At 26.3% G+C, this 14472-nt stretch overlaps 1 protein-coding gene across 1 annotated transcript in view; it reads right to left on the bottom strand.

The window, feature by feature from the left end:
* Positions 1-10521, bottom strand: part of LOC124419029 (estradiol 17-beta-dehydrogenase 11) — a 29410-nt gene extending 18889 nt beyond the window's left edge. Inside the window, exon 1 of the mRNA XM_046947167.1 lies at positions 10312-10521. Coding sequence (XP_046803123.1) covers positions 10312-10521 — 210 coding nt within the window. The remainder of the gene's footprint in view (positions 1-10311) is intronic.
* Positions 10522-14472: the final 3951 nt, after the last annotated feature.

The following is a 14472-nucleotide window of genomic DNA, read 5'->3' as shown; positions in this document are numbered from 1 at the left end:
TATTTATCTATCTATCTATCTATCTATCTATCTATCTATCTATCTATCTATCTATCTATCTATCTATCTATCTATCTATCTATCTATCTATCTATCTATCAAAAAATTGAGACCTATCTCACTTGTATTTATAATTTAACTTGTTTCTGTTTCAATAAACACAATAATTAATCAACAAATATCCTACAGAGCTTATTTTTAATTATAACTATTAAGAGAATTAAAAACCAGTTTTCATTAAAATCAATTACAGATTGTGTATGATAATTTTTGAAGAAAAAAACTGTAAATAAGATATTATTAAAAGGGGAATATAAGCTAAAGTGTGGTAAACATTAATGAGTTATTAAGAGACCAGTGAAAGGGACAATAAATAACGTTAACAGGACCCGGTGGCCCTTATAGTGGCATATACATAACTAAAACTTTATATAAAACATTTCGTTGTACCAGTTGTATTTCATATATTGAAAAAGACAAGAATTATTTCTGCGTTTTATTTTTTATTATAATTGACGTTATTGTCAATAAACTTTTTAAAATTTTTGATTTTATTAGTTTTTTTTTTCCTAAAACTACTTAACAATTCTTGAAAAGAAAAGAAAATTACTTCCTGTTGCTAAAAACTTTTTTATAAACCTTCATTTGATTTTATTTTATCTTCATCTTCTATTTAAAATTTTACTTAAGAGAACTAGTTTCATTTAATTAAAATAAATTCACATTTAACTGAGTTTTACTTATATTGAAGATAAAATGTTTAGTTTATTTTTTATTATTATTTAGCAAAAAAATTAATGGCCCACATTAAATCAAAATAATTGCAATTTTTTTTATGGCAGTAACAAAACACCTAACAAAAGACTTAAGAAACAAGTGCTATTGACGTGTGAGCAACAAAAGAAAACAACAACTAAATATAAGTGATTTAATGTTTCGTTTTTAAAAAGAATATAAAGTAATAAAAAGAAAAAACTGTTTTAATAAACTATTTATATAACATTGATAGTAATTTTAATTGCACAATTTAGAATAAACCCACGTGCTAACATGGTCAATGTTTAAATATTTTTTAAGGTTTTTTTTTTTCTCAGGGACTAAATAAAAAACGTGTTAAATATTATTATTTGCAATAAAATGTGGAAATTTAACATTTATTTGTATGTAAAAAGAAATAAAACATTTAAAGCAGACGGACGGACATGACTTATTTAAGCCTGTCATTTTAATTGGCAAACTATGTTTAGTTCTGTCAATATCAAATCACAAACCTATAATAAAGATTAAAATCGTTTTAAAAAAATACATGCCTCTTCTTTGGTATATTAATTTTAATGTACCAACCTAGTTATTAAATAATTTGGCTTAAACAATTCTACTCCCTTAAAAACACAAACAAAATCGACTACTCAATTACAACTTTATAAGTTGTAATTGAGTAAAACATGTTATAATTCAACTTCACAAATATTTTTAAGTTAAAAATATTACTCTACATAACTGACATTAAAGATGTTATTTAAAGACAACTTTAACCAAAAAAGAAATACACACACAGATTATACCATAAAAACAAAATAAATTAACAACAATAGTAAAGAAAAAATAAAAATTAAAAAAAAAACAGAAATACAAATGCATAAAATAATAATGATGGAAAAAATTGCTATAAGAAACTGAAACCTGTGATACTTAACAACAGGTTAAGGAAGGTCAGTGATTGTACTCGATGAACTGCTGCTGCAGCAAAAACTATTGGAGCACAAAAAAAAACTTCACAAAATAAAGCAATTCTTTAGGAAAAAAACTAAGGGCAATTTAAGTAAATTTTTGATTTTGATATGTTATTAAATAACGTTCGTAATACTATTACTATACTTTGGTTAATTAAATACAAATAAAGAATTATGGCATTTTATCATTAAAGAAAACATATAAAAACTTTTACAAAAATATCTGGCATACCAAAGAGTTTAACAAAAATGTTAAGGGTCTTAATAACTTTTTCAAAAAAAAAAAAAAAACACTTCAAACTAAATAAAAAAACAAGTAGGAAAGTATAGTCGGGCATGGCCGACCATATAATACCCAACACCATCAGTATATTTTATATATAGTTTTAAATGACAGTAAGTTTTGCTGAGATTCATTGCGGTGTCTGGTACTTTTTTCAATTTTGACCCCTTTAGGGAATAAACGGGTAAAAACTGTATTTTGGAACTTTTTTTTGCACTCCATGTATCTTTTAAACCAGTGAACATTCAAACAATATTTTGACTCCTTATTGGGTAGAAAAAAAAGTACCAAAAAGGGGGAAAAACGGGAAATTTGATTTTATTCCAAAACAATGATCCAATTTAGATAAAATTTTTAGATTTAGAAACACTGAATATGCTAATGAGGTGTTATTTGGAACCCCGGTACCAAGTGATATTTTTGGTACTTTATCATTCTTCATCTGGTACATTTTGAGTTTTCTTTGATATTGAAATCGAAACATGAAATTAATAATAAAGGGACTTTTCGGTACTTTTTCGTTCTACACAGGTAGTTTTTGAGTTTTCTTTAAAATTAAACCTAGAAGCATGAAATTAAGCATGTAGAGCCAGGAGTAAATGAGAATAAATAAAAGGGGACTTTTTGGTACTTTTTCGTACTTCGACTGGTACTTTTTGAGTTTTCTATTAAATTTAACCTAGAAACATGAAATTAAGCATGTAGAGCCCGGAGTAAATGAGAATATATAAAAGGGGACTTTTTGGTACTTTTTTACAAAAGGTACTTTTTGAGTTTTCTTTAAAATTTAACCTAGGAAAATGAAATTAAGCATGTAGAGCCCGGAGTAAATGTTAATCTATAAAAGGGGCATTTTTGGTACTTTTTCGTTCTTCAAAAGGTATTTTTTGAATTTCCTATAATATTGAACCTAGAAACATGAAATTAATCAGGTAGAGCCCGGAGTAAATGAGAATCTATCTATCTATCTATCTATCTATCTATCTATCTATATATCTATCTATCTGTCTATCTATCTATCTATCTATCTATCTATCTATCTATCTATCTATCTATCTATCTATCTATCTATCTATCTATCTATCTATCTATCTATCTATCTATCTATCTATCTATCTATCTATCTATCTATCTATCTATCTATCTATCTATCTATCTATCTATCTATCTATCTATCTATCTATCTATCTATCTATCTATCTATCTATCTATTGTTAAGTAAGGACTCTGTTGATATATCCATTGAAGGGAAATTACAAATGGATCGATAAACTAATGAATGTATATATACCCTTCCCACAAAGTTAAAAGGTATACAGAAAACAATAAATAAATAAATGTTGTTCTCTGCAGCAACACCTTAAGGCGTTACAAATGTAGATTGTTTTTTAAACATCAAGCTCACGAAATTAAAAAAGAAGTTAAAGATACTAAAGCTCTTACTGGAAGGTATGAAAAACAAAAATAAAACATAATTTAAAATAAAAAAGTCATATATGCAAAAAGAAACGAATAAAAAACATAAATCTAAAACAAGAATTATAAAATAAAAGGCAGATGTTGAAGACGAAAATAAATAAAACAAGTAGGAAATTATAGTCGGGCATGGCCGACCATATGATACCCTACACCATGAGTATATTTTTAAAATTTTTACTTTTATAAATTTTTTTTTTGTAAAGAAACTTTTATGTTGAATATTACCATAATTTCAAAATATTTAAGCCATTTATTGATAAAAAACTAAAATTTCTAAATGAGGCTTTATATAGGTCAAATATGGGCCGATCCTCGGTAAATTTGGGAAAAGGATATATTTCTAAATAACAGTTAGTTTTGTTGAGTTTCATTACGATACAAATGGTTACAAGTCAATTTTAGACGTTTAAGTCATTTTTTGAAGGGGGGTTTGTATGGGGGCTAGGGTCAAATATAGGCCGATCCTTACGAAAATCTGCAGTATCATTTATACTTATATAAAACTTATTTGTGCCAATTTTTAGAGAGATAGCAGAATATTTGACGTAATTATAGCAAAAAAAAAAGTTCAAATCGGGAGGTACGGTTGTATGGGGGCTAGGTGAAATAATGGACCGATTTCAACCATTTTCAATAGGCTTCGTCCTTGTGCCAAAAAACATCCAAATTTCATCAAATTATCTTGAAAATTGCGGCCTGTACCTTGCGCACAAGGTTTACATGGACAGCCAGCCAGTCGGACAGACGGACGGACGGACATGTCTTAATCGACTCAAAAAATGATTCTGAATCGATTGGTATACTTTAAGGTGGGTATTGGACCAATATTTTTGTATGTTACAAACATCAGCACAAACGTATAATACCCTCCCCACTATAATGGTGTAGGGTATAAATATTAACGGAGTTATTTGTTAAATTAAAAGGGATTTTTTAGATTTCATACTTCGTTATTAAAGGCTGCAACAATTTACTAACAAATTATTTTCGTTAATAAAATATTACATTTATTACTTGTTGTTAATTTCTTTTTATATAATAAAATTATATTTGTTTTTTATTTTTGTTTGTAATTTAAATAAATTGAAACATTTAAGCAAATTTGTCACCAAACAAATGCCTTGACCTTCTTAATTAATGAATTATTATTACATTAAAGTGGGTTAGACGGTTTTTACAATTTCAACCTAGTTTTAAGATGTTTAAAAAAAAATTATTAAAATATTCAAATTAATATTATTAAAAGTATACAAATGAATAAGAAATGTTTAAAATAAAACAAAAATTATTACTTTAAATAAAACGCTAAAAAACTAGTCAAAAGACTTTGTCTAATTTTCTTACAAATTATTCCTATTTACTATTTTTTTTAATTTAGGGGTTTGAGGTATAATAGATGAACGTACGTTAAGGGTTAATATGGGCCTATTCTTATAAATATAAGTATAACTTAAGGTGGGTGTATTTAAGGTATAAATATAATATAAGTAGAGACATTTATGTTTACAATACAACAATTTAAGCAGAATTTTATTGTGACACTAGTGTTTACAATCAATTTTGACCACCAGGACATTTTCTGTAGGGAACTTTGCATGAGGTCTAGGATCATATGTTGCCCATTCATTATGATAATCGGTAGTGCAATTCAGACTTATGTATATAAAACATAATTATAAACTAAAAGCCATATTCTGAGGATACGATTATATGAAGGACTTGTCGAAAAAAATAGACCAATTTTAACATCTTTCAATAGATTAGTATAAAAAGAAGAGTATATACAAATATTCTTCCAGTATTATTGAAAATTGCAAACTATAGCGTTCATACAAGGTTTACATGAATACACAACGGACGGACGGACGAATGGACAGACAGGCAGAAAGTGATTCTGAGCCATTCTTTATACTTAAAGCGTTAGGACGTATATTTTCGGGTGTTACAAACTTCAGTATAAATGCATAACAACCTCCTCACTATATACTCTAACGATCAATATGAAGATTTCTTCTAAGTAAAATTTTTTAATGTGTTAAAAAAGGGTTAATGTTACCTAAAACAACATAGAAATATCCAAAAATTAAAAAAAAACATAAGTTCCAATTGATTTGATTGTGAATTATTATTAAGAAAGCTAAAAACAATTTTAAGACAAAGAAAACAAATTACAAAAATAACCAAAACAAGATGTTAATAAAACGAGTTTCTTTCTTAAGTCTTTTGTTTTCTGGTTAAGAATTTCTTTCAAATAAAATAAAAATAATGTAAAATATTTATGTTAAACAGCAAAAACAACAAAAAAACAAACAAGAATAAATAATCGAACATGGCCGATCATATGATACCCTACAGTGAATCATAAGTAAAAAAAATACAATTATGCAACAAAATTTAATATAATTATGAGTTCAAAAGCCATTTTCGGCGGGTTGCGGTTGTATGATAACTGGGCGAAATAATGGATCGATTTTAAGCATTTTCAAGAGGCCTCTCCTTTGAATTTGTGCAAAATTTCATTAAATTATCTTGAAAATTTCGCCAAAGCTTTACATGGACAGCCAGCCAGCCAGACGGACAGACATGACTTGGCAGAGTTAGAAAACGATTCTAAGCCGATTGGTATACTTAAGGGTAGAATGAATATTTTTGTACATAACAAACATCAGCAACCACTCCTCCAGAGTGTTGTAGGGTATCAAAGTTACAAAGAAACAATAAAACAACAAGAACTTAATAAAACGAGTTGCTTTCTTAAGTCTTTTGTTTTTTGGTTAAGAATTTCTTTAAAAAAAAGTAAATCAATTATATAATTAACTAATTAAGAGAAAAAAATATTTTTTATTTTTTTTTTTACTGGTGAACTAATGGTTTAAAAACAAGTTGGTATTTAATACTGATTTGAAGAAGACTGGCTTGAAAAAAAGACAAAATCTTAGGTGTTTTTCTTCTTAATACATATAAAGCCATCTTATTCTTTAAACTTAATTTGTTTATTATTAAGAATATAAAAATTAACATATTTTCAAAGAAATCTAAGGAAAAATATTTAAAAAAACAACAACAAGGAAGCAAGTGTGATAATTAATTTTAAAACAACATTTAGTTCCGTTAAATTTTTTTTCTTTTTTTCTGATTAATCAAAAGAAACTAAAACAAAAATAATAATAAAAAATTATATTTTAAAAACTAAAATTCTAAACAAACAACAACAATAAAACTAAAAAACCATAAATTATATTTAACAAACACAAAAATATCACACTAAACAAATTTAAGTTTTATTTAAATATTTTTATCTCTATATTTAAATACTATTTGTATTAAATTAATGTTTTATTCAAAGATTAAATGAATGAATTTAAATTTATGTTTAAGAATTTTGTTTAAGTTTAATAAATTAAGTTTTTTTAAACAAAACCTATAAAATTGTTTATAAATAAATCTTTATCTAAGAATGAACATGTTTTTTTTTGGCGAAAATTTGTAGGTACATTTTTTAAGAGTTAAAATATTTAAATTTTTATTAATTATTTAAAATATTTTTATTGATTTACATATTTAATTTTCAATGTAAAAACTCTTGAAAACATATTAATAATAATATCAAGTATTTTATGGTTTCACAGTTAATTATATCTTTATTTAAATATTGTATTTAAAATGTATTTAAAAGTAAAACATTTAGTCACGTAGCTTTGATCCTAAATGCTTCCGCAAAAACTAAGGGGTGTTTAAAACTAAAAAAAAACTATTAGTTTTGTTCTTAAACGTAATATTTTAAAAATAAATGTTTTGTTCTTAAACGTAACATTTTAGAAATAAATGTTTTTATTAAAACTTTTGGAAAAATTTATTTAATTTTACTAGGGAGGTACAATTGATTGGGGTCTAAGCCAAAAAAAATGGGCTATTTTCAATAGGATTCATTTTTGGTTCAAAGCAAGAGTATGTTCAAAATTTCATAAAATTATCTTGAAAATTGAGATCTGTAGGATGCTCACAATGTTTAAATGGATGAGCAGATGAACAAACGGATTGAAGGACTGATTCAGCAAGAGATTCTGAGCCGATTGGTTTACTTTAAGGTGGGCATAGGACTAACATTTATGAGTGTTACAAACAACAGCACAAATGCATTATATCCTCGCCACTATCCACCCCCCCCCCCCGGGGCATGTTTCCTTGGTGAAGCCTCCACCTTGGTGTTATTGCAATCCCGGGGAATAAAGGGGCTATTCCAATACCTCTAGTCTAGCCGGGACTAAAAAATTGGTTACAGTCTACTGCCTGGCTTAGTCCTTGCATAGAGTGAAAGAGGTAAAACCAGAGCACCGCATAATCTGGTACTATGGGTGGCCAGTTGCCCGCAGGACTATGTCCTGGCTGGTCAGTTGGATGAGGTTTCTTCAAAATCCACTGTATAGTCAATATTTGGGGATAAGTTCGGTGCTGTTGCCGAAACAACAGATACCCCACAGAGGAGTGACTGTGGGACTAAGTTGGCAATGAGTTTGTATAAATAGTATATGGTATGGGATTAATGTGGGTTACGGCAGGCCTCACCCACCCGTCTATCTATAATAAATGTGTCGTATGTTTTTCTCTTATGATTGTGTTGTATATATGCGATGTGTGCTGGGTTGTATGATGATGGATGAAAGGTATCATATACAAATGATACCATTGAATTTTTCTTCCTTGTCCAGATATGTTCGGAGAATACTCTGTTCATATCAGAATTTTTCTTATTATTGAATTTTTCTATAAACTTTTTGATCAAATATTTTTCTGTACAAAATTCTTGTTGTTACTTTATTTCTATAGAAAGTTTTTCACAAAAATTTTCCAAAAAAATTTTTTTCGTATACCAAATTTCCTTTTTATAGAAAATTTATGATTTCAATTCAAAATTTCCATTCTATATACATTTTTCTATCAAGTCTATATTTCTATAGAATATGTTTAAACAAATTTTCTTTAAATAGACAATTTTCGTTCTAGATTTCCTTTTTAGAGAAAAATCTTTATTAAATTTCTTTTCTATAGAAAATTGTTTATCAAAATGTTTGTCGTATAGAATAATGATTTTCTATAGACAATTTTTGATCTAAATGCTCTATCTATAGGAAACTTTTGATCCACGTCTTTTTTTTCTATAGAAAAATTTAGATCATCTTTTTTTCTATAGAATATTTTTGATACATATTTCTTTTCTATAGTTTGAAATTTGATTAAAATTTATTCTCTATTGAAAATTTTAAATGAAATGATCTTTCTATAGAAAACTTTTCATTAACATTTTCTTTCTATAGAAATATTTAGATCAACATTTTTTTTTTACAGAAAATTTCCATTCAAAATAATATTTCTCTAGATAAATTTCTTTTTATAGACAATTCTTGATCAAAATTTAATTTCTATAGAATTTTTTTTACAAATTTTTTATAAAAATGTATTTTCTTTAGAAAGTTCTTTTCCATAGAAAAGTTTTAATTAAAATTATCTTTCTTAAAGAAAGTTTCAATCAAAATTATCTTTCTTTTGAAAATCTTCATTCAAAATAATCTTCCTATAGTAATATTTCTTTTAAAATAATTTTTCTGTAGAAAATTTTTATTCGAAATTATCTTTCTATAGAAAATTTTCTTTTAAAATCAAAATATTTCATTCAAAATTACTTTCTAAAGAAAATTTTCACAGCAAATAATCATTTAACAAAAAAATTTTCATTCAAAATCATCTTCCAAATTCTTTATTTTTTCTATAGAAAAATTTCATTCAAAAATATCTTTATACAGAAAATTTCTTTTCATATTCATCTTTCTATAGATTTTTTTTCAAAATCATCTTTCTATAGGAAATTTTCATTCAAAATTATATTTTTACAGAAAAAAATCATGTGTCTATAGAAAATATGCATTCTAAGTATTCTTTCTTTAGAAAATTTTCTTTCAAAATTATCCTTCTATAGAAAATTTTTGTTCAAAATCATCTTTGTATAGAAAAGTTTTAGTCAAAACTATTTTTCTATAGAAATTTTTCATTCAAAATTATCATTCTATAAAAAATGTTTAATCAAAATTATTTTTCTACAGAAAATTTTCATTTAAAATTATATTTCTATGGAAAATTTTCGATAAAAAGTTTTTTTCTATAAAAAAATTTCAATCAAAAATATCATTCTACTATAGAAAAGTTCCCTTCAAAATTATATTTCTATAGAAAACTTTTAAATCAAAATTGTCTTTCTACTGTCTTTCCTTATTTAAAATTACTTTTCTATAGAAAATTTTCGATCCGAATTTCTTTTCTTTAGAAATTTTTTGATCAAAATTTGTTTTCTTTAAAAAAATTTTTAATCAAAATTTGTTTTCTCTAGAAAATTTTCATTACGAATAGTCATTCTATAGAAAAGTTTCATACAAAATTTTCGATCAAAATTATATTCCTTAAGAACATCTATCATCAAAATGTCCGTCCATCCATACTACATCAGAGCTCTAGTTTTGAAAATATTGAACTTAATTGATGGAATTTTTTTTAAAACATATTGACCTTAAATTTACAAAAAATTAACAATTTATTTTAATATTGTTTTAAAGAAAATATCATTTAAAATTTTAAACGAATTAAAACAGAAAAAATAAACAGACTTTTTAAGCAAAAGAAAACCAAACAAAAAAAAAACTTACAATAAACACAAACTAAAAATTTTAAAAATATTTATGTGAATTTGATGAAATTCCAACCTTAACATATAAAATCTGTTAAACAAGAAATGGTAGAAATAAAAAACTTAATAAATCCACCCACCTGAAATATGAAACCAATGGAGCAAATGATAAACCACGAGAAATCAACAAATGGGTCAATCCAAGTCATAAACTTTGTTAACAAAGTTGACTGAGCCATATCAGCTTCAGCTGATGTTGTTGTTGTTGTTGTTGTGGTGGTGGTTGTTGGCACCTTTGAATTTGGTAAATGACCATTTGAGATATGACCATTGTTATTTTCTTCCAGCATTTTTAAAATTGTTTTATTTAAACTTTACTTTTTTAAAAATATTTTTTTAAAAAACACTTGTTATTTAATTTTTAAGAATTTTTGAACTTTTTTTTAAAAAAAAAAATTGTATATTTTTTAAACAATTTGCTTTTGTTTTTTTTTTAACCACCAAAATTATTGCCAAATTTTGTTTTAACTGTAACGTATATATATTTTTTATAACTTTGTGTTATTATTTTTTTTTTGGAATTTTGTAAGTTTAAGTAGAAGAAAAACGTAAGTAATTGAAAAACACAGAAAATAGAAGAAAACGTTTTGTTTTTTTTTGGTTTTTAACCGCGTTTACACGTCCGCTCTCATGAGCGTAAGCAACTTTTGTGAACGTTAAGATACAGCGAAAAGCCTTCTTGACTCTAAATACAAAAAAATCAGCAAAAACAATAAAAAAAAACAAAAGCAAAAAAAAATTATACTGTTTTTGTTTTTCTTTATTGTTTTTGTATTTACGTTTGTATTTGTATGGCTTAAGCTTAATGTTTTAAAGCCTTAGCTTTAAAACAAACTTGACTTATACACATGATATGCATGTACTATCAAAGCTTTAACAAAAATAATAAGCAACAATTTTCTTAGCCAAGTCTAACTAAGTTACATGTGTGTGTGTGTGTTTGTTTGTATATCTACCAGATACTTTATGGTTTATTAAGTAAAAGAAAATTCACTTTACGTGTTAACTTGGCCCGAAAAATACAATATTAACACAATTTTACTCTAGACCTTCGTTATTAAATAAACACTAAGTGAAACAACGCCACGAGTGTGTGAAAATATGTTGGTCAGATTTTTTGTTTATTCCTCTATTCATTGGGGGGAAGCATGTTTCTTTGTTTTTTTCCAGCTTTTGCTTTTCCACTTTTCATTTCACTTGCCACTTGTTTTGATTTTCTTTTGGCTCAAGTTGTTATGAATGAAATTGCATTGCATGAGTGTCAGTTAGTGTTAAGATAATTTAAAAAAGTGTTCTTTATTCAATATATTGAAAAATCTAAGATTCATTAGGGGTGTTCAGGTATAAGAGAGCTTTTCCAAAAAATCATGTCAAAGTTCAAGTATTCATCACGGTTTTGCGCGAAGTTTTGATAACAAACTGAAGTACTGGTAAAGCACATAACAGAGGAGGACTGATGAAACATACTAACTTGCTAACCTACTAACTTACTAACTTACTAACTTACTAACTTACTAACTTACTAACTTACTAACTTACTAACTTACTAACTTACTAACTTACTAACTTACTAACTTACTAACTTACTAACTTACTAACTTACTAACTTACTAACTTACTAACTTACTAACTTACTAACTTACTAACTTACTAACTTACTAACTTACTAACTTACTAACTTACTAACTTACTAACTTACTAACTTACTAACTTACTAACTTACTAACTTACTAACTTACTAACTTACTAACTTACTAACTTACTAACTTACTAACTTACTAACTTACTAACTTACTAACTTACTAACTTACTAACTTACTAACTTACTAACTTACTAACTTACTAACTTACTAACTTACTAACTTACTAACTTACTAACTTACTAACTTACTAACTTACTAACTTACTAACTTACTAACTTACTAACTTACTAACTTACTAACTTACTAACTTACTAACTTACTAACTTACTAACTTACTAACTTACTAACTTACTAACTTACTAACTTACTAACTTACTAACTTACTAACTTACTAACTTACTAACTTACTAACTTACTAACTTACTAACTTACTAACTTACTAACTTACTAACTTACTAACTTACTAACTTACTAACTTACTAACTTACTAACTTACTAACTTACTAACTTACTAACTTACTAACTTACTAACTTACTAACTTACTAACTTACTAACTTACTAACTTACTAACTTACTAACTTACTAACTTACTAACTTACTAACTAACTAACCGTTCCTGTATATTCTTCTATCAAGACAATTTGAGGTCGAGTAAGGTCCTACAATTTTTAATTTCCTATTTGCTCAGGTTGATAGATCACTTAGTGTTGATTGCATGACCTCACTGATTGTCGGGAGAAATTTAACTGCATCACCACGTCATTCGTATAAGCGACTATCCCATTGTATCCGAATATCCTACATTTAGATTCAAAAATCCTGAGGATAGTAATGACCGACAGAAAACATAATAGCGGTGATAGCACTTGGTGTAACTATCCCTGGTAACTCATTTCCGAATCCAATCCAATACAAGCATCCATATTATCCAACTCACTAGGCAATCCTAAACCCCTAGCAAATCCCTGATGGATTTGCAACAATATAATTTAGATTTAAATAAAACTCAGTTTTGCCGACTTTTGGATCCCAAGTGCTGGGGATATTGGAAAAAATTACCGATTTCAAACAATTTTAATGGCTTACTCTATCTAGAAAGTTGCAACCTGTAGCGTGTGCACAAGGTTAACAATAACAAACAGACGGACGGACATAGATAAATTGCCACAAAAAGTGATGCTGATCCTATTCGAATACTTTATGTGGGTGTAGGTGCAAAATTTTTGTTTGTTGCAAACATAAGCACAAACATAATACCCTCCTTGATATAGTAGTTTAGTGTATGAAAAAACCAAACAGTTTTTAATAAAAATAAATAAATTATTAAAAATAGTATTGGCAAAATCAAACACAATATGACGTATGACAAAAGAATATTTAATATTTTGCAAAAATACTTAAACATTCAACCAGTTCGTAGTAGTTATTTGATATCCGTAACCTACTACCAAACTTTGGATAAAAAAGAAATCTCGTTTCTAGCTATGTAGTTGTGCAGTGCTAAACCTAATAAACCACAATAATAAAATTTGTTCCCAAAACTAGATTCTATATGCATAATTAAATCCTAATATAATAAGAAATTCTAATGTATAAATTATTATTTGTCCTACCTTGAACTATATATGGTTTTTTTGAGTTTGCAAAAAAAAAACGAAACAAACTTATTCAATGTTAAATGAAAACTTGAAAATCGGTAAAACATATTCAACTGAAAGTTGTTTGAAATTGTGAAGGAATTCTTAAGATATGAATGCATTTAGTTGAAAAACAAGTTGAGATTGAGAAGTTTTGTTTATTTTTTATAATTTTGATTGTTTGTTAGGAAAAAGTGTGTGTGTTTTAATGAATGTTTATGTTAGAACTTATTTAATTAATGCGCAATTTTAAAATTAATTTTTTTTTTTTTTTGTAATTGGGGCTTTTGTAAAATAAACCTTAAACGAACAGTGACATTGACTCAATCGTCCAATTTACTATCGGCGTTGTATCGTTGTATGTCATGAATTTATAAAAAAAAACACGACATACAACTATACAACACAACAACGTCCATTATGAATAGGTCAAAAAATTTATTGTAATTTTATAAAAAGATGACAAAAACAAAACTTAACTTAAACATTATTTTGGTATAACCATGCAACACTAATTTATCTACATTGATTTATATCTTTTGTCTTAAAAAAAATCTGCAAAAATTCTTTACCTTAAATACAAAATACTAAAAAAATCATGTAAGACATAAAGCTATAACAAAATGACACGCTTTCGTTATAAAAGTAAAAAAAACTAATAACAGATTCAATGACTTTTCATTCAGTTTTCAGTATCATCTGCTAAAACACAATTTATCTGTTAATCGTGGCTTATTAATGAGTTTAATATAATTAAAAAACAATAAAAAGAAAAAACTTAAACTCTTACACGTGTTAGCCACGTTCATTCGTTATATTAGGAGGTAATTGTTTGTATTAATTTTATTTAAAAGTTCAAAGACATTTTTTTATTACTTTTTTTAAGATGCTGCTGCCTATAAATACAACTTAACGAATTTAATTCTTTATAAAGCAATTAACTCCTGGTTTATAATGAAA

This window comes from Lucilia cuprina, chromosome 2, assembly GCF_022045245.1.
Source record: "Lucilia cuprina isolate Lc7/37 chromosome 2, ASM2204524v1, whole genome shotgun sequence".
NCBI lineage: Eukaryota > Metazoa > Arthropoda > Insecta > Diptera > Calliphoridae > Lucilia > Lucilia cuprina.
Note: the sequence above shows the minus strand (reverse complement) of the source record. Positions and strands in the feature narration are given on the sequence as shown.